Here is a 26,634-nt window from a genome sequence, read left to right on the forward strand (position 1 = left end):
GGACAGACTCCTCCAGCCATGCTCTGCACTTGTATTTCCTGGCCTGCCTTCACCCAGCCCTGGCCTTGGAGCCCTTCGCCTGATGGTCAATGTACTCTTCTCCAGGACTGACCATGCTCTGGGAGCAGCTAACCCCTAAGCGCCACTTTGTAGCTGGTGAACAGCCCACGTGGCTGGGGAATGGGATCCAATGCACTGCTGTACCACTAGGTCCCTGGGCTGGCCCCACTGGTATGGAAGGGGTGACCCTCCCTGATCTGGTATCTGGCTCAGAGAGGCCTGCCCTGGGTGGGGTGGCCTGGCACTCGCAGTGGTGCCACTCTAGGAGTGTGTGCAGGGGGAAGGACAGGTTCCTCCACACAGGGGCTGAAGAAATCCTGTGCTGCCAACTCCAGGGAAATCACCTCTGAGATCACTTTAAGCCCGGCCCTTGGGTCTCTGCCTGGCTCAGCATGGCTGGTAGTGATCCTCTCACAGGGGCACTTGGGGGCCAGGGAATGCCCACAGGTCTCCCTGGGCGAGCAGGGATGAGATGGAGTCTGGAAGCTGCATCTAGGGAAGCTGCTTCTTGGCAGGAGGCCATGAGCTGTGGCTTGGCACAGCCCAAAAGGATCTGCTTTCCTCCTCCCTGTGAGCAGCTCCTGGTGGTCTGAGGGGTTCCCCTCCACCGGCCGGAAGGAGGGTCTGGTTGTGATGGGGTGTCTGTGTGTTGTGGCTTGGCAGGGAGACAGCCGAGTCCTGATGCCAACAAGCAGCACAGAACAGTTTGTCACTGAGCTTCCAGTACAAAGTGAGCAAGTAGGGGAGGATCCCAAGAGAGGGAACAGACATAGGGGACTGAAGGGGAGAGAAAGAGGCAGGGCAGCAAGGTCGGGGAGCAGGGGCATGAGAAGGAGGAGCAGGTGGAGGAAAGATGTCACAAAGGACAGCTGTGGAAAGCAGAGAGACTGGAAAAGCCCCAGAGAGGAGAGAGATGGGGAGCAGATGAGAGGAAAGGTCACGAGGGCTGTTTCACAAACGTCACCTCTAAAGATTGCAAGTCCTTTCCCATCCCAGTTCAGCAGGATTGAAATGCAGCCATTTCTCAGGTAGATGGTGGTGGTTGCTCAGCAGCTTGTTGGGACATGACACAACAGGCCTGCACAAAAGGTGGAAATGCCTGGGGGATATAGATGATGGCTCTTTGGGTTGGTGTGGGTTCAGGCCTGCGGCCCCAGTGACCCCTCCCTTATGCAGAGTCTCTGATACCAGATGTAGTGGCCCATGGGCTAAGCTCTGGAGAGCCAGGAATCAAGGAAATGGACAAGATTGCAGAAGACAAAAAATCAGCACAGTCCTTCCCGAGGTGGGTGCCTGGCTCCCTAACCACACAAGGAGGAGTGGGAGGGAAATGAGTGACCCGTTGCACCATCCTTCCCCATCCCTGAGGAGGTTGTCTGGATGGGAAGTGTTGGGCCCTCGGTGAGAGGGGCTGGTGCCACCTTCTCAAGGATGCTGGGCTGTGAAAATCTGTGCCCTGGAGGGACAGCAGGGGGCAGCACGGCTAAAGGGAGCGACCAGCCCACACCAGTCCAGGCGCTGCTGGGTCCTGTGCTAGGGTGCAGCTGGCCCATGGGCTTTGTGTCTCCAGGTGCTGGGGGCCTCTCCCCACTGCCTGGCACAGAGCAGACACTTATCCCCCTTGTTTCCCCTGGGAGAGAGCACTGGGCCATCTTGGAGCTTCTCCAGCACAGGGCTGGGGGAAGGTGCCTTTCAGAGCTGAGGGGCTGCAGGGTGGGAGGCTGCTGCCAGTCCCCACGGGCTCTGCTGCCCCAAGCTAGCTGGTTCTCAGCCCGGGTGTGAGACTGGGCTGGCCCAGGGCCACAGTCTCTGGTCTGGCCAGGGGGCCATGCCCTGCAGACCATGGAGGAGACTTGGCCTCCTGCTCAGGGGACAGTCCCTGGGCAGTGGCATCTGTTCGAATGCAGAGCAGCCTCCCTTAGGGATGCCCTGGAAATGTGCACAGTGGGGCTGGAAAGCAGGCTACAGAGATCTCCTCTGACCTGGCTGGAGGGGCTGCCCTCATATGGCTCTTCCCTGGCCCCCTTCAGGGCTGCTGTCCTAGCCACTGCCCAGCCCTGCTGCCAGACCCCCCAGACAAACCCTGGTCTAGCTGAATTCAATTAGCACTATGCTCCTGTGCACTGCTGGTTGCATGCTGGACACCTCCTAGCACTCCCTGATGTATGCTCCAGCCTTTCCCTGCTGTGCCCTGCCCATCGGCGCACAGACATGAGGACAGCACCATCTCAGAGCAGCACCTGGGATCTGAGCACAGGGTGTGGCGGGGGCTATGAGAGAGACTGGGTTAGCCACTTGTTGCTGGGAATTTGCACGTGGTTCAGGCATAGGGGACTCTCCTGAGGTCCTTGCAGGGGCCCTTTACTCAAAGCCCAGCTTTTTGGCTGGGCAGAAAGCACATGAGAACAGCTTTCCCTTCCCAGTGTGGCCAGAAGTGTGTGACAGAGGCTTGTGGATCCTCATCTCTGCAGGTGCTGGACCAAGTTTGGGCTTGAGCTGCTGAGACAGGATCCCCTGGGAATTTGTTCCTGGGGCCCAGGTTGTCTGTAGCCAGCAAGATGATTGCTACCATAACCCACTAAGTCCTCTGGACCACTGGTCCCCCAAGAACCATTAGTGTACTTCAGGGTGCTGCTGTTGGCCTCACATTTGGCTCATTGATTCCCCTTGTGCTAATGGGAAACTGAAACCAAGGGGTGCCTGAGGCCTCAGGAGTCCTAAGTCCCAGTTCCCTGCATAAAGCAATGGGATCATCTCCAAATAGAAGTGAACCCAGCACTTCTGATCCTAGCAGCCCTTCCAGGTTGGCCCAGATTGCTTACCCACTTCTTCCCTGGCTTGGTTACTTAGAAAGAGATGTAAGAGGTTGGCACATTGGTCCTCGGTGGCCTACCCTTTGGTTTGGGGGAGCTGCCTAAGCTCCCCCCTGCCTGTGTGAATCCCTGGAACAGTGAAGCAGGGGCTACAGGCTTGCCTGAGAGGGGGGGGAGGGCGTGGGACAAGTGAGGGAAGAGAGGAGGGTGCTGAGGGGTGGTGAAGAGCACGAGGCTTGGGGGAGGGGAAAGAGGCTCAAGGCTGCTCCCTTGGGCAGTGGGGCTGTGTGTGTGTGTGTGTGTGGTGGGGGGGGAGTCTAAACAGCTTTTGCACACTAAGCCAGTCCCCTCCAGCTGCCCTGCAGTTCCCAGGCAGAAATGGCTCCAGGAGAGGCTGACTGCAGAGAGCCGGCTGGCTTCACATCATTGAGCTCCAGGACAGGTCCTGGGAGCACTACCTGGCTGCTAGGACCCTGTGCAAACCAGCCCTCAGAAGTGGCCTGCAATCCTAGCAGGGAGTGGACTCCTGGCCCCGCAGGCTCCAGGACCCCTCCAGTAAGCACAGTCTAGCCCAAAGGAGTCCTTCCTGTTTACAGGGCATCCCATACCCATTTCTCTACTCTCCTGCCTCTTTGTATCAGTAACCTGCTCCAAAGTCCTGCACCTGTGGGGTGGCTGGGAGTCCTCAAGGTCTGTCCTTCATTTCTGCCCAGGCTGGCAATAGGGTTACTCAACCCAGCTGAGGTGGAGAGCTCTGAATTTCCACGTCACTTTGCTCTGCCTCACTGCAATATACTGCCCATGTCTCCATGTCCCCACATGGCCCTGCTGCCATGGACTGAGCTGTGCTGGGATGAAGGAGCCTGGCATCTGCCAAGTTGCATCTGACCCACTGGCTGGCCAGTAGCTCAGCCTAGCATATTGGTCAGGCAGAGACAATCCCTGGGAACCCTGGTTCAGCCCTCCCAGCCTGGGCTCCCACCTCCCCTGGGCTTTCCTGAAAGACTAGTTCTCCCCACACAAACAGCTCTTCAGGAGCACAGCTGGTGCCCTCAATGTGGCAATGAGGGGGAACAGGCATGTAGCACCTGGGTGGGGTAGGAGTGTCAGGGGACCCCTGCAGTGGGAAAGGGGCCTGGCTGGTAGGGGCATAGGAAGGAGCAGGGCCTCTGTGGGTGGGATGTGTGAGGCCAGAGTGCCCTCCCCCGAGGGGCTCCAAGGGGTTGTAATCCTGGTTTTTATTCTGCACCCGAGCAAAACAGCCCATTGGAAATGATTCTGGAGAAAGGAAAGACCGTGTGTCTACTGCAGTCTGGCTCTGGGTCAGGGCCCTTCCCTGTGATGAGGAGACTTGCAGGCCAACCCCTGCCGCAGCTTAGACAGGACTTGAACCTGGGTCTTCCACCTGCCCATCATGTGCCCTGGGGTCGTGGTAATGGGGGGCTGGGAGTAAGTCTGTGTGTGTCTGTCTGCCTCTCTCTGATCAGAAATTCCTTCCTGAATCCAAGGACCCTGCAGAACCCATGTCCTCTGTGACAGAGATGTTATTCAACAGAGAACAAGAGACATGTTGGAGTTTGGGGTTCTTTGACCCACTGCACTGATGACTTCTCTGGGTGACAAGTCCCAAGGGAAGTGAGAGTGTCCCCATCTTAGGGGAGGGAGAGGCACAGGAAGGCTCTGTGGGGGTGTGCTGTTAGGGGCCATCTCAGAGGGAAGGGGTAGAAAGGGCTCCTGGAAGGAGCTGGTCCGGAGGGTAACAGCTGGGTGTGGGGAGAGAAGGCTCCTCAATGCACAGCTGGCTGTGGATGGAGAAGATGGATGGGAGTGCTGTCAAGGTGACTCTGGGGTGTAGGGGTGCTGGTGGTGGAGTCTGGCTGTGGTCAGGGACCCAGTGGGGCTGCCTGCTCCTTCCTGCTAGCAGAAAGCTTGTCCGGACGCTGTGGTTCCCTTTGTGTTTTCTTTGGCAATCCCCAAAACATTGCAGCCAACTCGGTGACTGCCTGGGCTGCTTTCCCTGGCTCCTCTCAATGAGCCAGGCTGTGATGTCTGGCTCTAGAGTGAGGTTGGTTCTGGGGGCGGGGTGCTGGGTATACTGCAGGCCACATTTTGTTGCTGGCATCTGGCAGCATGACTACCACATTTATTGTGAAGTTTCCATCTCCAGCTATTAACCCATACAGCTGTGGTAGAGCCCAGAGTGGGCAATCAAGCCAGGGCTTGCTTCTGGGGCCCAAGGGGCCTGGTTCCCGCTGCTCTGTGCATGCTGTCTTACTCTGGGCAATCTGGTGGAGGATCAGCATGGTCAGACAGATCTCTTGTTAACACTGAGGCAGTTTGGCTGCCTTTTTTTCTTTTGGGTGCCCAACTGTGGCTACAGGTGCCTGCCTTGCAGCCAGTTACATCTGATGGTTTTGCAGAGGTGGATCCAGAGGGATGCAGAGATGCACACACCCACTTTTGGATCAGGTTGTGGGAGCAGCAGCCAAGAACTTTTTCAAGTTCCCAGAGCAGGTAAGAATCTTCCCTGCTGTTCCCCTTTGTGCTGAGCGGCTCCTCCCCCTCCTCTACCCACTTCTGCCACCATGCTGGCTATGGGGGTGAGGGGGGCTCCAAAGCTGCTCCTGCTCTGCTCCAGCTGGGCTGCACAGGGAGCTGGGCTTAGCCAGGGACAGTGGCAGCAGGAAGGCAGGTTTCTTCTCCCTACCCAGTCCCTTGGTGTTCCCTGCCAGTCTGGAAGCAGGCGCAGGGTAGGAGACCCTTCCTGCCAGTGCTGCTGCCTCTATCCTCACTTGAGCCTGGCTCCCTGTGGAGCCTGGCTGGAGTGGAGCAGGACAAGCTCTTGAGCTTCCCCTGCCCAGGACAGCTGGGGACAGCAGCAAGGAGGAGAGGAGGAAGGGAAGGGAAGGCAGGTGCCACTGAGGAGAGGAAGGGAGGGGATGCTGAGAGCAGGAGGAGAGGATCCCTACCTGGTTTGGGACTTTAAAAAAGTCCATGGCTGCTGCTTCTGTAGCATGGTCTACCCACCCCAGGAGGGAGAGGGAGGCTAGGAGCCAGGGCATAGCCACCTCTGAAGCACTGGTTGCTGCCCCTGCACCCCCCTTTTGCAAAAAAGCATCTTGATGCCTACCTTGTTGGGGTCATCTGACCCCAGCAGTCTTTCCTGCCCAAGTGTGTGTGTGGGGGGGGGGTTGAACCGGATGATCTATAAGGTCTCTTCCAACCCCTAATATCTATGAAACTATGAAAATTTGGGATTTGCCCATGGCAGCAAGTGTGTGCGTGTCTGCAGGATCTTACTATACTTATGAAATGGTTCAGAGACACCCCCTTTTAAAATCCCGTTAAACAGCTTCTTGGACTAGTTACTACCTGTAACATCAGTGGTAACTAAAACAGGAAATGTAGACCTCCCTTTGATTTCCTCTCTCCTCCTGTTTGTTTACCCTGTGCATTTCCCCAGGGAGGAGAGTAAAACTCTGCTAGTCAGTTTCACTCTGTGTTTCTGGTCAGTTTCACTTTGAGATTCTACTGGTAAGAGGCACCTGCTGGATTTGGTTTCTTTGCCCTTCCAGGGAAATAGTTGATACAGGAAATAAGGAAAATCTGGGAAAATTAAATGGGAAAATCTTTGTTTCCATATTAAGATTTGTGATTATTTTTCACAGCAAGACACCAGCTGACTCGGGGATCTGCTTGGTTGGTTTCCTTTGCGTGTGAGCTCTTTATGGAAAGGAGAGAGATTGAACAGGTAGAAAGTGGGGTCTAAAGATGCTGGAATCAAAACTAGGGGCTTGCTTTGGGAAGATGAGGCTGAAAGGTAGGAGGCTGATTGAGGAGGGAAAGGTGATGTAGCAGGCTTAAAGTCACTCTTGACAGTTTGATGATGACATTAGTGGGTGTCTTGTGATAACTGATGTTTATTTTCATCCTGGTGATGCTGGAGAAGAGGCTGAAAACATGACCTAAGTGCCCCAGAAAGGTTCAGTCCAGAAGGCCAACTTAAAAGTTGATTTTATTTCTAGATCTTGTCTTTTGTGACCCAGGCTTGGGCTTTTTTTCTCCCCTATACTGACTTGCAGTCAGTGAATGCTCAGGGCTGGCAATAGAGTAACAAGATGGTGCCTCAGTGTGCAGCATGCAGTTACTTCATTACCAAGTCTCTTGCATGGCTGGGTCCTTGTCATAATGTGCTGTGCGCTCTGGGTTGCCTCAGTGATGGCATCTGTACAGTGCCTGGTGTGCTGACTGATCAGGGGCTGTCCATACTTAGCATCCCTGATCACCAGGCCGTCCTGGGCATCCTGGAAAGAGAGATACCCACAACCAGATGCTGCTTTCAGAAACATTAGCCTTGGCCTTCTGGCTGAGGACATACTGAGACTTGCTGCTAGTGCTGAGACCAGAGAAAAGGCATGGGCTTGGTCATAGAGGGAGCTGGTTTCACTCCCCTGCTGTGCCATAGACCCCTTGTGAAGTCTTGAGTGGGTCACATAGATCCTCTGTACCCCATGTCCTGATCTCTACCATGTCACCGGTGGCAGTGCCCCAGGTCACAGCATGCTAGGAAAAGTGCATGCAGTGTTTACTGGGGGCCATGGTAAGTACCTCAAATAGAACTCAAGTGTCTTGACTTAGTCCCAGGCTTTCAGCATTATTATTTCACATGCTGCTCATTGGCAGGGAGCAATAGGACTGTGGCTGTAGAGTGAAGGCAGCCCACTCAGGTGCTGCTAGCTCTGGGCTTGTCAGAAACCTAGTGTGATTTCATTTAATAGGGTATACATGAACATAGTGCGTAGGACTGAATTGTAGCCTGGGACTGGGCTCTTCCTCTACAGGACAGGGGCAGTGGTAGCTACAGCAGTTGCTGTTGTTCTCTGGCTGTTACCCTTGTGCCTCACAGCCCCAACTTTGAGCCCAGACCCACTGTGCTTGGTGCTGCACATATGCACAACTGAAATCTCCCTCCAGGGAGCCTCAGCCCAGGAGGCACGAGGGGGCAGGTCAGTCCTCCCACATCCTTTGTGCTGATCAGCATAGGGGCAGATCTGGGCCAGACCAGAGGGGTGGGAGTGGAGGAGTGTGATTTTTTTTGTACTGAGTGCACAGCCCATTATGAAATTGGCTGAACACCGCCCCCCCCCGATCATTCTGCTTGACCCAGACTTGTGACACCTTTTTGAAGGAAGAAGTGCATCCACTGGGGACTTTGGGAAAGGGAAACTGGTGGGGCTGGGGCTGAGATCAGGGAAAAAAACCTGCTGCATCACAGGGCCAGATCTGTCCCCAGTGTAACTGCCTGGGAGTCAGTGGCACCTCAGAGGTAGCTGATTTAATGCCTGGTGCCTCTTTCAACTCAGCAGGGCAGGCAGAGCACAGAGGCTGCAGTGAAGTGAACCTCGGCCAGGCCCCCCCCTTTGCCCCCCAGAGCACAGCTGCCAGCGGGATGGAAAGGCGGGTCTCCTGTCCCTGCGCCGTGGCAATCTCCTTGAGAGGAGCTGGGTGGAGCCCTGCTGTATAAAACTCACAGTAGATTCCTCAGAGCCAGTTCCTTGTGGCAGGCGAGGGGAGAGGCGGGGTGGGGAAGGCTTCCTGAGCACACGCCGGCCAGCTGGGACCTCCACAGCTGTCCCTGGAAGGAGTGCCGGAGGAAGCCCATTGACTCACAGTACAAGGAGCGTCCAGTGGCAGCCTTGGAAGGAAGAGCCAGGCAGCAGGCAGGCAGGCAGCAGGCCATGCATGTCAGACACCTCTTCCAGGCCCTGGCAGCCTGGTGGCTCTCTGGGACTCTCTTGGCCAGCTGTGAGGACACCAAGACCAACGTGCCCCGACTCCGCCTGTCCTACAAAGGTAACCGTGACTGTCTCTGGCGGGCTGCTCCTGAGATGCCCCCTGCAATTGTGACAGGGCAATTCAACTCTTCCTCTGCACTTAGCACTTGCGGGGTTGTTGGCTTGCATCCGGGCCAGATTGGAGCTGTGGATCAGAACTTGCTGAGCTCTGGAGCCAAATCAAAGCTACCCGGCAGAGGCCCAAACTGATTGCTGTGGGAGGGGGCTGTGTGTGAGGAAGAGACTGTGGCACCTGGTGGGGTGATGTCACCAGAATGTGGGGGTGGGAGTGTGAGGGGCAGTGAATGAATGAGGCTGGGGGCAGGAGGTCGTCCTGTGAGTGAGAGCCTGCTTGTAAATTTTATGCAGCCAAAGCCCCATCTCCCCCCAGTTACGCTGAGAGCCCCAGAGGTCAGAGCAGAGGTGTTGGCAATTCACACCCCCAAGGGAAGTGGAGGGGTTATGTTCACCTGAGACTTTCCACATGCCCCAGTATGTTCCCTTGCCTGTATGTACTCAACGGATCATGTGCCACGACCCTCAGTGCCCATGTGTGCCATGCTCTGCACCTCCAGGGCTGGGTGCTGTGGGGCACAAGGAAGTGGGTAGGATTTAAAATGAACTGGGCTGGCTGGGCTCTGTGCTTCCCTTCCTTCCCTATCCCCATGTTCACATCCCCTAAGGGTCACTCCCAAAGGGACAGGGATTGGACTCTCTTTGCAGCTGCAGTGTGATCATTCCTTAGTTTCATCATCCCCGCCACAGGCACTGGCCATGGTTGGGCTGGGGCCAGTGGTGCCTCCCTCCTTACCCCACATGATGTCAGGAAGGGCACTCCATTTCTACCACTCAAGCTGTGCCCTGAGTGCAGTTGTCTGCATGGGCAGAGCGGGTGCATGTCTGAGCTGCTGATCTTTGCAGGATGTCTCCTAGGCTCCGTGCCCTACAAAGCTGAAACAGTTCCTAGACCAGCAACTGAACCTGAAATGCCTAGAAGGGATTCCCCCAAACTTCACTGCCACCAACCCTGCTCCCTCCTCATCTGTCCTTTCTGGGATCCCCTGGGTGATTTTACACTATGCAGTAATCAGCTTGCAGTACTGTGGGCTCCAGTGTATCATTTGGGATGCTGCCTCGCTGGCGTGTATGGGCTGGGCTGGGATAGTATAGGATAGTGGTTTTCAACCTATGGTCTGCAGACCCCTGGGGGTTCATAGACTGTCTGAGGGGTCTGCAAAAGATGACTATGATCAAGCAAAAGTATGTGAATGCCCACACGTACAGTTCAAAGGGGTCCACACCTCCATTTTTTTTTTTTTAGGGGTCCGCAAATGAAAAAAGGTTGAAAACCACTATTATAGGACATCCTTGGCTCTGGACCTGACTCCCCTGGCTGCCACCAGCACCCCCTTGTGACCAGCCTGGGATACTGCAGCACAATCTTATCAGCCTTTTGCTACCCCCTCTCCAGAAAAAGGCAGTGCTGAATACTGACCTGTGGCCTGGGCAGGAGTCCCCTAATCCCACTGAGACTGAGCCTCTGTCCTGATGCTTCTCACACCAGCTGCTACTGGGCACAAGAATGGCATGCATCGGTCACAGCTGGTGAAGCACCAGAGCCCGGTGAAATGTTCTTCACAGCCAGGGGCTTTGTCCCTAGCAGTTGGGGTTGCACTGAATTTGTACCTGACAAGTTAAGGGCTCTCCTGGCCAGGCTGGAAGTGCCCAAGGGCAGCCCCTACCAGAAAGTCCTGGCACCTCACCTAGGCTGGAGCCAGGAGCAGCACAGAGGCAACACAAGGGGGGCAGAAGAGGTCATGAGTGCTTGGAAAAGGCTTAGGGAGGGGTTCCCAGACGGAGGCTCAGGCTGGATCTTACCGTCTTCACTCAGCCTTTGTAGCTCTGCCCCTAGCCCCATCAGCCCTTGTGTGGCTTCCTGGTTGGGGGCAGCTGGATCTGCGCGGTGCTGTGGAAGGGGCAGGCCTGGGGCTACAGCACCATTCCCCTGTGCTGAAGTTCGGCTGGGGGAGGTCCTGCTGCCTTGGACAGAGCATGTCTAGGAAGCTTGTGGGCACCCAACAGGGCTGTTCCACCAACCACAAGGAAGCTAATGAGGGGCGAGTCATGCTGGGAGGGCAGTGGATGCAGAAAGAGAAGAGCTGACTTTGCCAGCTCCAGCCTCACTTCCCCCTCCTCCCTGGACAGATGTCCCCCTGGCTTTGGCCCAAGCCAAGTGAATCCTGTGGCTAATGAGAGCCCCGGTGCTGGGGAGGCAATGCTTGTATGCACGGTGATTTGCTGCCTCAGATCTGGATGTTGTGGGAGTGGGACTTGGCCTTTGGCTCCGAGCTCTGTGGCCAGGAGAGGAGGTCAAGGCCTCTCCTTAGGTGGCCACTCATGTAGATTCAAGACACGCAGAAGGAGGGAGGCAGCTTCCCCTGGAAGGCAGTTAGACATAGCCTGTGTGGGGAGCACATGGGAATAATCTGTAGGAGCTGCATGGAGGTCCTTTGAACCCAGCTCCATCCCTCAAGGTGCAAGTGGCAGGAATTTTCTCTTGCCCCACATGCTGCAGTGGGGCAGCTAGGACCAGAATTGCCACACTCCAGCACTGGTCTCAGCCCTTTGGGGGGTGGGGAGCAGCTTGCCTATATTCCCAGCTTGGCTCATGGCTCATTACCCACATGCAACCCCCTTTCTCCTGTCCTAGGAAGTTGTTCCTGCTGGGAGTTGAGCTGAGTTGGGCTGGTTCTCCTCTGAGCAAAGGAGGCTGCAGGGAGCCCTATGGAGCTGCTGTGCTGGGTCACACTGTCCTGCTCAATGACTACCAGGTCCTGACTTTTCAGAGGTTGGAATAAGCCCCTGTCATGCTGCCAGTAATGCAGTACTATCCTGTGGGTGGAAGGGTCTTCCTGATGTCAGGTGGGGATGGGCCAATTGCCCTGGGTGTGGGAAGCTGGAGACCCTCTCCTTAGAAGTGAGTCCCTACAGATGCCAGGAGAATTTTGTTTCCAAAATACTTAGTAACTTTGAAGATGAATCACAGGCTCCTAAGTCACTTGAGTTCTTTGCAAAGCCTTGCTTGTTCCTTATGCATAAGAATCTATTATCCTTTACTGAAAGTTTAACCCGGTGCCCTGCAGCTGTGGCTGGCACAGGTAAATTACAGGCGTCTTTAAAACTCCTGCCCTTTTCCCCCATTGTAAATGTGTCATATGTCTATCTACCTCCCTTTGTGTATATTGCAGTAGCACCCTGCTTCTCCCATTGTGGCAGGTGCAGTACAACTTTGCTAGGTGTTGTACAAAAATCTGGCCCGTGACAGCCCATGCCTCCAAGACCTTGTCACTTCAAGAGAGAGGATATGTAGAGTGGGGGAGAAGTTGAAATCCAAGGTGTGTGCAGCTCAGCCTGCCAGGAGCAGCTGTGCCAACACCCCACCTGCCCCGTGTTCACAGGGTGGAAGCTCTCTGCCCATGGCAAGGTGGGATTTTGAGGGAGGTGAGTGGGTGACTTTTGACAGGCAGCTGGTCCTACACAGGAGGGACTGGGAGCACAGGTCAGCCTTCCCCACACTGCAGTGTTCATTGTTTTATGAGTGTCGCTGCAGGGGGTGCGCTGAGGACAACTATGAGAATCTCCATCTCCAGAATAAACTCCATTCCAGAATGGGGAGTTGGTTAAAATAAATGGGTGGGGAAAGTGAGTGGTGGGGTGGGAATTGTGGCTTGCACCATACTTTGGGAGTTGAAAGTGGCTTATCTGTTGATTTAAATGGGTACTCCAGCTTACAATGGGATATAGGCGATGGAGGACAGCCCCTTGGTCCCAGCAACCTCGGAGGAAGAAAAATCCAAAGACCTTTGGTGTGGGTGGTTTGGCACTGTCAATTCAAACTACCATGGTGTGGGGTCCTGCTCAGCCCACCTGATGACGTGGGCAGCTCAGCTTTGTGCCAAGGTCCCCACCAGACTTGCACCCTGTGCCAGCTGTCTGCAGTGGCACACATGTTCCTGGCTCCTGAAGGCAGGGTTCTGGCAGCTTCAAATCCAGCAGTAGCAGAAAGCAGTGCTGGCTCTCCCCTTGTGCTGTCCAGTGAGCTGGAGCTTGGACCTCAAAATGGCACAGACTAGCCACAATGGGCACCCACAAAGGGCAAAGGATAGACTCTGGCTGCAGGAGCCCAGGGAGCCTGCCCGCAGTGGAGAAGTCACCATTTTCCCTAGCCCTGCCCCACCTCCCCAGCTCTGGTGATGTTTGCAGGAAGGGAGGGGGGAGACGGGAGCAGGAGCAAGCTGTGTGTTGGGGTTTGCCTGGCCTGAGCTAGAGGGGGGTTTGGAGGGACCGTGAGGCAGGAGGAGCACCAATCCACCCACCTCCCTCCAGTTCAGGCTGGGCAAACCCCAACCCACAGCTGGCTCTCCCTCCCCTCTCCTCCCTCACTTCCTGCAAATAGTCCCAGGGCAGGGCTGGGCTGCATGAGCCCAACCCTGATCATGCCACAAATTAATCCTAGGGAGCACAAGTCCCCCAAGGCACTCCAAAATGGAGCACCTTTATCTGATCCCTCATTTGATGAGGCTTACTTTGTCACATGATCGGTCACTTCTAAAGTGCTGTGCATGTATGTGACAGCATGACTGTCAAGTGCTTTCAGGGGGCCGATTGTGGGACAAATGTAACTTCTGTCTGCACCCCATGTGACTCAGGTGACTTGGTGGACGGAGGAGGGGTGAACAGATGCCACTGGGGCTTCACCCCAGAGCTGGGTCCTGAGCAGGAAACAGCATCCAATAAACAGAGCCTAGGTTGGAGCCACTCCGCATGGCCCTGTGTCTATAAGATCAACAAGGAAGGCAAGGAGCAGGAGACTGACAGTGGGCCACAGCCAGGCAAACGTACAGGTTGGACATCACCCCTGGCCTGGGTTGTGTGTTCAGGGCCTGCAAGGGGAGGGACTGAAGCTGGATTCCTGGCTGGATCCCCTGCAGGAGGAGGAGAACCTGAGCTGGGGAAGGGAACGTCCCCCTTGGCCCTGTGTCAGCTTCTTGGTTGCCAGTGCATTGTCCCCTGGATTTACTTGCACAAGAGGCTGCAGCTGCTTAGAAACAGGCCTGTGAAAGGCTGTCTCTGACCTGGTGCTGTCAGAGCTCAGGAAATGTGTGCAGCAGGGAAGTGCCACAGAGCCCTACCTCACGTGGAGGCAGGACACTGCAGGGGAGGCAAGGGAGCTTGGAGGAGCATCCTAATAGGAATTTCTGAGGCCCACTGAGAAATACTGGAACAGGTTTTGGGGCCTGGAGCTAATGGGTACTCCAGATACTTTGCATCTTCCCTCCCATCCAGAAAAACCCTTGGGGCTCCTGCAAGACACTTGCAAAGAAGAACAGCTGCTTTGGTGACTAGATTTGTTGACAGATTGAATGACTTTTCCTGGCATCCCCTGCTGTGCTGACTGGCACCCCCAGCTGGAGAGGGTGGGACTGGCCAGTCTTATACCCCCTCTGGAAGGAGCTGCAGCTGATAAAGCTCTGCCTTTCCTTGCCACCAGGGCACACTGCAGCAAGGGAGAGAAGAATGCTGTCCCAGGTGTAAAGAGGCTGCGGGGCAGAAATTGTGGCTCACACCATACTTCGGGAGTTGAAAGTGGCTTATCTGTTGATTCCAATGATGGGGTGGTGTGGGAGTGCTGTGGAGATATCCACATGTCTCTGTCCTCCATGGAAATGCTGGCTAGAAGCCTGAGATCTGGACTCGCTACTTTTGGCTGACAAGGAGACATCCCACAGAAGAGTTAATAGCTGTGCCAGGGCTGTGATTCATAGATGCACTAATTAAAGAAGACTTGAAATTCCTTCCTGCAATGAATGAGCAAGGCCTTGGCAGAGCCAGGGCAAAAACGCAGGCACTGTGTGTCCTGGGCACTCTTTTCTTCATGAGGTGGGAAGAGATTGGTCAGGGCTGATCTTGAGGAAGCAGGCAGGGTTCAGAGGTAAGGAGCTGGAAATGGGGGTATAAGGCTGGGAGTTTCCTGCTTGGGGGCTGGTGGTTGGCTGGGACCAGAGTGAGAGCATTCATTGTCTTTTAAAGAGCCTGGTGGGTTGTGCAAGAGCAGGAAGGAGATCCAAGGCCTGCTGAAGCTGCCAAGCTGGGGGTGGAAGGAAAGGAACTCCCCAGCCATGGGGCTCTGGGAGCCTGCAAATGGCTGGGTGCATGTCCACGTGAGACCCAGGCAGCATGCTGATTGCCCCCTCTTGCTCCCCTACAGCAGCCTTTACACACCTGCACCATGCAAATGTGCCAGTGGCTTAGCAGGAAGGGGCCCTGCCTTTGCCCCCAGCGTGATGTTTTCTGCTGAGCAGAGAACTTGACTCTTCAGGTCAGAGATCAGGTGGGGGAAGGGGATTGATACTGAGATGTGACCAGGAACCATCTGGGATGTGGAGTTGGGTGGTAAAGCCTCCCCCACCCACCCCCACCCCACCCCTCTACATGGCTTGCAGCACTTTGGTGAGCCACCTTGGTGGTTTCCTCGTGTAGGGCACTGTTCAGCAATGGGTCTCTAGTACTCTCCATGGGACCATCAGTATAGCTACAGATGAGGGAACTGAGGCACAGAGGTGCCATGACCTGCTGGAGCTGCTCAGAGGGCTCATATTACAGCTGGGATACAGAGTCTTGACTCCCTGCTCCATGCTGTGGTTTCATCCCATCTTGCCAGCAGCTTGGCAATGGGCTTCTGGCTCTGGAACATCTGCAGAACCCAGAAGTGCTGGGGCTGGGTATCCAGAGTTTGGGAGCCAGGTGGCAATGCTACCCCTCCTGCTGCTGGTTGTGGAAGAAGGCACCTGCCTCACCCAGCTAGCTTAAAGCAGCAATCCTGTGTCCTTGCTGCTGCTAACAGCAGTGCAAGGTAGGGCTGGAAGAAGGTGGGTCTCCATTCCCCAGAGCTCCCATAGTGGGTTGGGAGCATCCAAGCTGAATCGATAACCTCAGCATTGCAGAAGGTGGCTAAAACCCCAGCTCCAGGACACAGGCTGTTGCCTTTCCTTCAAATCCCTGGCTCCAGGACACTGGGCTGCCTCCAGCACACAGCTGCTTGGGAACTGGGATTCCATCTCCCTGGGAAACTCCCGACACTTCAAACCTTGCTCCTGTTCCAAATTGGAAACGGGCTGAAATCTCCCGTCAACCAAACCCCCCAAAACGCATGCAGTTTGGAACTACCAGAAGCCTTTGGTCATAAAACATGAGCATGAGACATCCAACAGAATTAACAGGAATTGGAAGGGTATATTCCAGCACTAAGAAGGAAGGGACGGTGTGTTTTGATGTCTTTTTCTATTGAAAATTAGCTTTGACACAATTTTGGTGAAACATTTTGGTTCTGGAAAACCTACATTTTGGGGTGGAAACTGTTCCCATCTGATTTAAACCTATTCATACCGGACCACCCGAAGTGGACTGGGGCTTTGTGGGCCACAGGAAGCAGAGGGGTACTGCTTTCAGGCCTATGGCATGAGACTGGGAGGTGGGGCATCTGGTGCTAATTTTCTCACAGACTTTAAGCAAATGCCACCCTATCTCCTTGCACCAGAGTGAGTTTCTTTGCAAAACTGGGCCCATGAGGCCATCATATCATCTGGGATGCATGGAGCTTAGGTATTAATATTGACATCAAAGCTCTGAGATCCTCAAAACAGGAGGTACAAGAGCTCAGCTTTGCATTAGTGTCTCCCTTTGTGATCAGGACACTCATTTTTATACATTTGAAGGAGCAGTTCTGCTCTGCAAAGTCACCCTACAAGACTGATCCTGGGGCTCTGTGTGGGGTGTCTCCCAGGGACTCCAGATCCATCTCTTGTGGCCTAAAGGCAAAATTAAATGCTTCCCCCTTCTTCCTGAGAGCTGCATAATCATCACACTGGGAGCAGAAAAGCAAGCCAGGGTTTTGTATTCCCGAGCAACATCGGCAGTAATGAAGGCTCTTCAGCCCATATGCTGCCCTCTCTGGTCACTTCTCAGTGCCAGTCCCCTTTTCCTCCACCTGATCCCTGACTTGAAGAGTCAAGTTCTCTGCTCCACAGGAAATGCCATGCCAGGAGCGAAGGCAAGTCACCTTTCTGCTAGGCCACTGCAACATTTTGCAGTGGGTGCGCCTTAGGTGTGGGGAGTGCAGGGCCAGCCTTGGCATAGTGAAAGGAGAGGACAGAGCAGAGGTTGAGGGTGTGGGTGCTGGTCTTTGAGCCGTTCTAGCTGTGTGGTGCGTGGGGATCCTACAGCTGTGTGGTGTGTGGGTGCTTGCTGGGCTTTGCCAGTGGTGGAGGGGTGAATGCTAGGGCGAGGGGAGGAGGGGGGACACTCAGGTTTCCCTTCCCAAAGTGCTGCTCCCCTCAGAGCCAGTCCCTGCTCCTGCTGACACTTTCCCATCTGTTGTGCCAGCAGCAGGCTCTGCTCCTTCTGCTCCCAGCCACGCTGTTAGACAAAACAGAGTCTGCTTGAGCAGATCCAGGCTCCATTCTTGTCTCCAAGTACTGCAGAGACAGACTGAGGGGGTGGAGGGGAAAGGTGCTGGCTTGCAGAGGGACAATGGTGTTCAGAGGCCAGGGAGTGGCAGGTGACTGTGGGTGCAGTGCTGTTTGCCTTGGTTGTGCCCCGTGGGACGTTGCTGACGTCAACCCCAAGATGGGGGCAGCTTTGAGGGAGAGGCTCTTGGTACTAAGTCTTGGTTCTTCCCCTATCTTGGTAGCTGCGGCTGTATTTGTTGCTGAGAGGATTTGCCCTGCAGCTCTCCTCTGCTGTGAAAGAACCCGCCTAGCTCTGCAGATGAGCACAGTGTAGCCACATAACCCTGCCTTTCCCTTCTTGGACTCGGAGCCACACGCTGTCCCCATTGACAGGCACTGACTGCACTGCTCTGCTCCATCCCATGTATGCACAGCCCCAGGACTAGGTGTGGGTCCCAGTCATGGAGGGCTCCTAGTACCCCTCATCACCTGGTGAACATGACTGGAAGGGGCATGCCCAGGTTTTGAAGCACTAGATATGGGGCCTGAACCACAGCTCCAGATACAGCAACTGCCTGGGATGGCTCAGGAGTAGAACAACTTGCATCTGTGCTGGGGATCGGACTTGCTGACTCCTGAGCCAACGCTAGGATCCTATGAGCCAAGAGTGGGGAGACTGGATCTGTATTGGGTTGGGCTGAAGGCTGGAAGGCACCTGTTGTGACAGGGCACCCAGACCAAGGCCTGGGCACTAGGAGAGACAAACCCCCTTAGTGCAGCACTGTTGCCCACATACCAGCCTGGGGTCTTAGATTAGATGCTCTGTTGTATCTCCCCTTACATCCTGATGGTCCACAGACCTGAGCAGCCAGATATATTGACTGGATGCAGTTTGGAAGATGGGGAAATTATGCTCTGCGCTCTTGAGTGTGACACCCCTTGAGTGACACCTGATGCACAGAGTCCTAGATCCCATCTGGCTCAGATGTGGATAGGAGCCAGTCTGAGGTAACTATGAGGGATGGATCCTTTTACTGCAGGTCCTGAAAGGGGGGTTGTATGCTGATAGTTGCAGTACCAGGAAAAAAAACATTGCTCTCCTTGAGATTTGGAGGGAATAATTGGCTTTCTGCAAGCTTGGGGGAATAGCAGATAGGGAGCAGCCCCTATCCCTGTGACTCCACCTTCTCCTGCCCTTCTCTTTCATATCTTTCTCATGCTGGAGAAGGAGGAATGTCCAGCTGTATTAATGCAAATAGAAAAGCTCCCAGACTGCTGAGGAATTTGCCAGGAGAAAGTTTTCTGACACAATAAAGCATGAGTGGCCTTGCCAATGTTATTCTGAGATGGGAAAATATTATTGCTGTTTAAGAATAGAAAAAATGCCCTGGCGTCTGCCCCAGGGCTGGCGTGACCAGGAGCCCTCCTGAGCCTGGAGGACTGGGGTCTGATGAGGGTTGACGTGGGCAAGCAGTTGCTTAGGTTGGAGTGGGCAACAGCAGTGAAAGTTGTGTGCATGGATGACCATTAGGGTGCCAGGCTTGCAAATGACTTTAGGATCCTGCCTGGGATGAATCCTGGTGGAGTTGGCATTGATATCAGTGGGCTCTGGGTGCACTAAGGGAGAGGAGCTTAGAGCTGCCGGTCCTCCACCCAACACAGTGGTGGGACGCTAGATCAGGAGACCAGGGCAAGTGGTAGAACATGCTGATCTCCGAGTAGTGATGAAGCTTCATGGCCCAGGGCTTGCAGGGGTGCTCTGACCCTACTGAGGACAGTCTGTGTCTCAGTGGCACAGGGAAAGTTGAGCCTGTTGCATAGCCAGGGTGTGAATTCAGTGCTGTTTCCCCTGGTCCACAGGCTGGCATTTCAGACTGCCAGCTGAGCAGTGCCCTGTGTGAGAGCACACAGCCTGCTGCTCTGCCCACAGGGCATCCCCAGGGAAGTCAGATTTGCCAATGTCTGTCTACATGCTAGGCCCCCTGCCCTGTGCTGCATCTATGAGCATCTTATTGTTTTTCACCACAGAGTTTCTCAGTTTCTCTGAGTTGCTCCCAGCTGGAGGCTGGGAGAAGCCATGGCAGCTCTGGCTGCTCTTTGAAGATCTGCCAGCAGCAGGAGGAAAGGAAATCCTGTATCTCTGAGGAAATTGCAGAACTACGAGTAGGAACCTGCAGCTGGTTGTCCCTGCCCCTGCCAGCAGGCCGTGCCGTGCTGTGCCAGGAGGGTAGCAAAGTCCTTTGCTCTGGTGGAGGGTAGGTTTGCAGCCCTCGGTCATTCAGCAGCTGGGTTGGGAGGGAGCCTGCTGCAGCTGGCTCGTTGCACTCTCCTCGGCACGTGTGACCAGGTGCTGTCCGTGGGGATGGAGGGATTGCAGTTTCCTTCCCCAGGCAGATGGGTCCTGGCACAGAGAGGCCGAGCTCTTGCCTGTCCCACTGCTCTGTGGGAAAGTCCTTGAAGGATGGAGCTGCCAGGGGGTCTGGGAGCAGCTTTGGCTGACAACCCCAGCCTGAGCGGAAGTGTCCCAGGGGAAGGGCCATGTGCACTTTGAGAGGGAGGTGAAGACCCAAGGACTCCAGCAGTTGGCATGAGGTGGGCAGACGGCAGGGCCCTGCATTGGGCAGTCCCAAGGTGTTGCATCTCCCATGTGGCTCCTGCCTGTCACAGCTTGCACTCCAAATTGGGAGAGGAAGGAGATGCACAGTTTTGAGTGGTACCTGCCCCTCATGTGATGTCATGGGCATGGCTGAGGGCCCACGCCTGCCTTGCTGTAGTGAAAATGACTGACAGTGACTGCTGGTCCCAGACAGTGGAGAAGCTGCAGAGGTAGGTGTGTGTTGGAGAGGGAATTAAGGATTTCCCACCTCCAGATGGGCAAAGCTGAGATTAGCTCCCAGGATGTAGCAGGTGGGTTCAGGGATGTCTGGATCCCAGATTTCCCTAGTACAGCTGTCCCCAAAATAGCACGCTGTCCCAAGAGGCTGCAGAAGCTGGGTCTGAGCTGTAGTGTTATCAGAAAGTTGGGTTTTTGTTGTACCCAAAGAGGGAAGCAATGTGGCTCTAATAAAAACTCAGACCTCCCAAACCTTGTGGACTGAGCCCATCTCTTCAGCAATATTTTCCTATCCTCCCACTTGTATACACTCCCTGAAATGCATGAGAAAAAACAGGGACTGCAGCGGCCTTAGTGCCTGGTGGAGCAGCAGCATTAAGTCCCCCAGTCCTCTCCATCACTCTTACCTCTTCCTCCACCAGGGCTCAGGTCAAGGAGACTGGGGTTGAAGCTTGCACAGCAGGAGCAGCTGGGGACAGTCAGTGCTTTCTGCAGGATCCCTAAACCTGGCTCAGCACCTCAGGGTTCAGAGCCTGTAAACCCAGTAGCTTTCTATCCCTGCTGGCAGGGAGCTGCATGTACTCACAGGCCCTGCTGACATGTGTTGGATGGTACATGTGCAAGTGCTTTGCTGTTTCCCTCTTGCAGTTACTTTGGTTTATTTTAGAAGTGCCTTTGTATCTGGGCACTGCTGGGCACATGCTGCTGTGTGGATGTATGCATTAGTGTGGCCTACGAGCTCTGTATTTTGGCAGGTCTGTGCTTTGGGTTTGTAGCTCAGAAATGGATGCTGCCTCCCTGTCACCTCCATGTCCAAGCTCTAACTGCCCTCTCTTTGGCTCCTGATGTAGTACAGAGAGGTAAGTCAGAGCACACAGGTGTAGGGAGGATGCGCGGCTCTGCTGTGCCTTTTTTGTCTGCCACAGACTCAGCTGTTTCCTCCCATTCTTGTCCCTGTGACATGGCCTCATCCAGCCAAACAGGGAGCCTTGTTCAGCAAGTGACAGATTAAGCGTAGCATGTTAGAACAGCTTCCTGGCCACGGCTAGACCCTCATCCTAACTTACTGCCCAGTCCTCCGGGAGCAGCTGCTCCAGAGGCCATTGGGAGAGGACAAGATCCAGAGCTGGCTTGGGGAGCTGAGAGCTGTTACCAGCCGCACGGAGACGCCACCTGGAACTAGAGTTCTTTCCCTCGTGGCCAAGTTGTCACGGGTGAAATGTGCTGAGAGCCGAGGCTGGGCCGCTGCTTCGTGAGGTGCCTCACGTGGAACTAGACCTGGCTGCTTCGTTTTGCTGACATGGGTCCCCAGAGTCTTCCTGGAGCCTTTTGCAAATATAATAAACTTGCTACACAAATAGGGGCAGCATGCCCAGAATTTCTCCCCAAGGCAGAGGGGAGCCCAGGCCATTCAGCCACCATCCGCCATGTATGATATGGCCAGCCTGTGTCTACGAGGGGTACTAAGGCCTGGAGCATTGGAGCTCTCTGGTCCAAACCAGTAGCAGTGTGAGAAGCCCTGTGCTTTGACAAGCAAAAATGGCTTCCATGAAAGCAGCTGTGCTTTGTGGACAGGTTGGATCATCAAAGACAAGCAAGAGCCAACCAGTTCAGCGTCAATGAACAGTCTCTTTTCTTGGTGACCAGACACTCTTCAGTTTTCTCCTCCCCCTGGGAACAGCCCCTCTCCCTCTCACCATCATTATTACCACCACCCCCCCCGGCCATCTCTCCTGCTGACGGGATATTGGTTGTGGTCCCTGGCTGGGTTATAAATGGCTTTCAGCGACTCCAGTCTCTCTCCGAGTCAGGTGACTTTGGCATTGTTGGAGCTGAGCCGGCTTCTCCTGAGAAATAATTACACAGCCCAGTGCAAATAAGCAAAGAGTCAACTGGAAATAAATGACACAGCTAAAGAAAACAAGCCAGGGGGACGCTGGGCTCTGAAAATAAACCTCTTCAAAGGGAAAGGAGCAGATGACAAGGGGTGAATGGGGGGGCACTGGGGCTGAAGGGGGCAGGCTGCAGGACAGGGAGCAGGAGGGGAGCTGGGGGTGCTTCTAATGTTGGGCGTGCGCTGCTCTGGAGGTCTGCACTGGGGTTCAGCCTGTCCTGCCTGCCTGTGCCATGGCCTGGGGGGAACAAGACGCATGGTGTCCCTGAGGTATTCCCTGGACCCTCCCCTCGGTTCTAACCCAACATCCATGTCATATACTTGGATGGGGACATAGGACACTAACTTTCTCCACCCCATGGGCACAGACAGATACTGAGCCAGCACCATGATCTGTTCTGGCTGGGTAAGGCCCTGTGGTGTTGCTCTTACGCCCCTTGCTAAGGCCCTGGGTAGAGTCTGTCCCAGTGAGTGCTGATGGGATATGGCAATGGCCTCAAGCTGCTAGCTCCTGCCTGCCCTATAGACTTTCAGCCTGTTGTGTTGCCATCTGCCCTGTGACTCTAATCGTGGGCTGATGAGAGCAGGGAGAAGGCTGCGGGAAAGCCACGTGCTTTCCAGGGCCTGGCAGCAGAGCATGAAATAGCTGCTCTTTTATTGGAATTAAAACGTGGAGGCTCTAAAAGCCATTCCAGATGTGCAGTGGGCAGGGGGCTGCTCCCCGGTCGGGGGGGAACAACACAATGCAGAGATTTGGGGAGCAGGGAATGTAAGTAGGAAGGATTTGATTAGGCTGAGAACTGGAGGAGACCAGGAAAGCTCTTTATTTTGGAGGATCCCTGAGATCCCTTCCAACCCACTCCCTCTGACAATTTCCCCTCCTCCCCTTGCAGGTCAGGAGGAACAAATAGGCAAGTGGCATGGCCAGCATGGAGGAGGCCAGACTCAGGAGTGTAGCTACCTGGGGCCTGTACATGCTCCTAATGGAGTCCCAAAGGGTCATGCACTGATGGCCAACCCACCAGCCTAGGCAAAGCCCCTGTGGATCCATCTGACTGGCACTTACTGCCTTTGGGACAGTATAAATTCCCAGTGCTATATTTCAGCTCTACTTGCCTGGCCTCTCAAGCTATGTGGGACTGGTCACAAAATCCTCAGAACCATAGGAGCAGAGGCCCCCGTGTCTGGTGTACTGGTGCCATCAATACAGCTGGACTTTGCAGGTGTTGCCTTGTCAGGGCACTACAGAAAGCAAGGTCGGTCCTTCTCGGCACCCCTCCTGCTGCAGTTATGGCAATGAGAGAGTCCCAGTTCCAGCTCTGGGAATTCCAAGATTAAGCAAGGGGGCCTCCGTGTATTTGCGGCCTGCTTGAGAGAGAGAGGTCATCTTGCTCAAATATCTGTGCTGCTGAGGTCGGGGCATGGAGGTCAAGGCTCTGGTCCTCCCCTCTCCCCAGGTTATACTGCGCCAGCAGGGGGATGGTACCCTGGTGTGATCTGGGGGCAGCTGATGGCTCCTTTGCCTCTCTCTAACTAGTGACAGGGGGTGGGGAGGCAGTTTTTTCCAATCGCAGCGCAAGCACCGTTCCACCTAGTTGGTTACGGAGCCACATCAGGGAGTTGTTGATTTATGTCCAGGGCTCACACCTGCCCACTGAAACTGGGGATTTTACAGCTCCTCTGACAGTGCTGTTATGCTCTGGATGGGTTTGCAGTCACGCGCCATTATAAACTGCCCTCTTAAACACCTTGGATCATTGTGCAATATTTTCCCCTTTTCCCCCCAAAATACCCAGAGGTCCCCCTGCTTGCATGCTCCACAGATGGGCTGCAAAATATCCATCTAAAAATAGCACAAGGTGCTTTTGACTTGCAAGGACTTGCAAGAGCATCTGAAAGCCATAAAACCGTCCTAATTTAAAATGGAGCAAGTTCAATCTCTCCAAGCTCGGTTATAAATTGCCTTTCATGGTGTACCCCAGCTAATGTTCTCCACCCTTGTGTGGTGCCCACAATGTGTCATAAACCTTCTGACAACAAGGATAGTAATGGAAAGGTTGTGTCAGTGACATAAACAGCCTTCCTTCCTACTATTGATACCAACCTGGTTCTCCTTGCTTCATTCCCGTAAATCTGAGGGAATACTGGCCAGACCACATGCTATATTGGGCCCCACGGTGACCTTTTTAGCTCTGAGTATGGGCAGAAAAGCCAGGCAGTGGGCATGTGTTTGTGTGCTAAGCTAGCCACTTGTGATGAGTGGAAATATGTGTGAGCATTATCCAACATGCATGAGTATTTCTGTATTGCACAAATAGCCAAGTAAGGTCAGGACTAGAAGGGCACATATAATTTCCAGTGGAAAACTGTGGGCAGCTCCTTTCAGATGCATTCAAAGACCTCAGCTTTGACTACGTGTTGGAGTGAAAAAGACTCTGTTTCCTTACTTTACAGAAGTACATACTTATGAGTCACCCACCTAGGTTCAATTAGCAGGTCAGCCACTGACTTCCTGGGTGACTGCAGGCAAATCACTTACTGCTCTGTGCCTCAGTTTCCCTATCCTAAAGATGGGTGCGGAAGGGGGCACTGGGTAAGGATCGAGCAAACTGCTCCACCAGCTGCATGGAGGACTGTTCACGTATCTGCCTCATACCTGGCAAGCAGTGCTGCTGTTGCCATCACCCCACAACTGGCTGCATTTCACTGCTAAATAATGTTCCTTCTTCAGTGAGGCCCAGGGTCGGAGTGCTGTAGAAAGCTATCAGGCCTTGTCTGCACACGGTTCTAGAGAGGAGCTCTCTTCTCTTGCAGACCCAATGGGTACTAGGCCAGGGTGCTATGGGGTGTGTGGAAACACTGCTCACTGGGACTGCAAATGTATTGCCTGGGGTCCCATTGCACCTCGGGTTCCATGGCAGGGCAAGGCAGATGCCCTTGGCATCACTGGAAAGGGGCAGCTGCTGCAGTCACTCAAAGGGGGCAGGTGCTATCCCTACTAGGCTGGCTCCAATCCAACACAAAACCTGGGGAGGGCAAGGCTGGGACCCTCAAGACTTCCTGCAGCCCCAGGCTCCCCTAGAAGCTCAATGGTAGAACAAGTTGGTGATCGCACTGCTATGTGATGGCAATGCAGTTGGGTTACATGGATTCCTGCTCTGTGTTGGGCCTGGCTGGGGACAGTGACCACAGGAGCTGAGGGAGCACAGACTTGCCCACATCCTGGGAACTCATGTTAGCCACTGATTTCTTACGCTGAAGAGAGGCTGTTTGTTTTCTTATGCAGCTGCACTCGGGGTCGCTTCCCACGCAGATGGGTTTGTTTTTGTGACGCAGGGTGAGGGGATGGCCATGCAGGGTCAGTAATGCAGCGGCTCAGGGAGCGGCACAGAAAGCTCTTGTCGGGCTGTGGGTTATGGACTGTGTGCAATGGGTGATCTGTCTGGGCAGCTTGCAGATCATGTGGTTCTTAGTGATGAGCAAACTTCTGGGGCTCCCATGGTCAGTTTGTATGCTTGGCTGACCCTCCAGAGGCTGTGAACTACGTCTCTTAGTCAGGCTGGAGCCAGGGGCCAAGTCTGATCGCTATACTTACATGTGTGTAACCCTGCTGCTTTCAAATGGCTTGCTTCAAATTGGAACTGGCATCAGAATATGGCCCCAGGGTCCTGGTCATGGCCTTGGTGTATGGGGCCATGATGGTGAGAAATAGAGGGAAAGATTCCCCCAGCTCACTCCAGCTGCCCTAGGACTCTGAGTGCAGGTGCCTGGCAGGGGGTGGGGGAAGCTTGGTCCAGTTTTGATTTCTTCTTCCACCCAGCCCATCATAGTCTCTATTCTCCTCACTTGCTTGAATATCAGCCACCCTTTGCTCCTCCCGCAGACCAGACATCCCACTGCTGCATGGAGAGAATCGGGATGGGAAATCTTTGTCCTTGGCAGCTGGGACAGAGTAGGAAGGGACTGCTGTTCTTGGAATTGCACAGAGCCACAGTGTGTAAGAGGAAGCACAGCCCTTGGACCCTGAGGCTAACAGAGGCTGTGCCCTTACATGCAGGCATTCGACGTGTGTGCTGCATGCGGACTGTGCTGTTGTGTGTGGGCAGCTGGGGACATGGAGAGGGGAGTGTGGAGCATTCAAACTGCACGGTCATCAGTTCCAGTTGGGAAATGCTCCTTGAAGGCTGGAAAGAATGGAATTAGGTTCCTGGGGTTTACTTATATAGGTAATAATAAGGATTATAAAAAAACTCTTGTGTCTTCTCCTGCTCTAATAACTGTAGACCCAGGCCTGTCCCTGGAGATGCAGCCCAGCCAGAGGGGCAGGCTCCCAGGCAGACTCCTGGGGTCCTTCCAAGCCAGCATCAATGGAGTAGCCCCAGGACTTGATTAAAAATTACCCTCTGTTTCCCCTTTCTGAGCTGGGAGTTGGCTGTCACTGCTGGTGAAATACAGCCTCCCGCGCTTAACGGAAGGTCTCGTGTACCAGGCAGACCATCCCCCTCGGGGGGCCTGGGAGATGTCTGTTCCAGGCTCATATTTTACTATTGCTGTGCAGCAGAACTAATGCTTTACAGGGCTGACATGAACCACCTGAACTGTCTGGGGCTTGCTGCTCACGGGAGACCCTGCATGGCCATGTTTCTCCCCTGTTGGCTTCTTTCCACTTGGGCTGAGTCTCCACAAGACTTTT

The 26,634-nt window shown here is 54.4% G+C and overlaps 1 protein-coding gene across 2 annotated transcripts in view; it reads left to right on the forward strand.

The window, feature by feature from the left end:
* The first annotated feature begins 8,424 nt into the window (after nucleotides 1-8,424).
* SEMA3G (semaphorin 3G) overlaps nucleotides 8,425-26,634 on the forward strand; it is an 85,775-nt gene continuing 67,565 nt past the window's right edge. For both annotated transcript variants that reach the window (XM_019510340.1, XM_019510341.1), the window contains exon 1: nucleotides 8,425-8,726. In XM_019510340.1, the coding sequence (XP_019365885.1) occupies nucleotides 8,612-8,726 (115 nt within the window). In that variant the 5' untranslated portion in view covers nucleotides 8,425-8,611. The remainder of the gene's footprint in view (nucleotides 8,727-26,634) is intronic.

The sequence above is a fragment of the Gavialis gangeticus genome, unplaced genomic scaffold (assembly GCF_001723915.1).
Source record: "Gavialis gangeticus isolate Ggan-Ray unplaced genomic scaffold, GavGan_comp1, whole genome shotgun sequence".
Classification (NCBI taxonomy): Eukaryota; Metazoa; Chordata; order Crocodylia; family Gavialidae; genus Gavialis; species Gavialis gangeticus.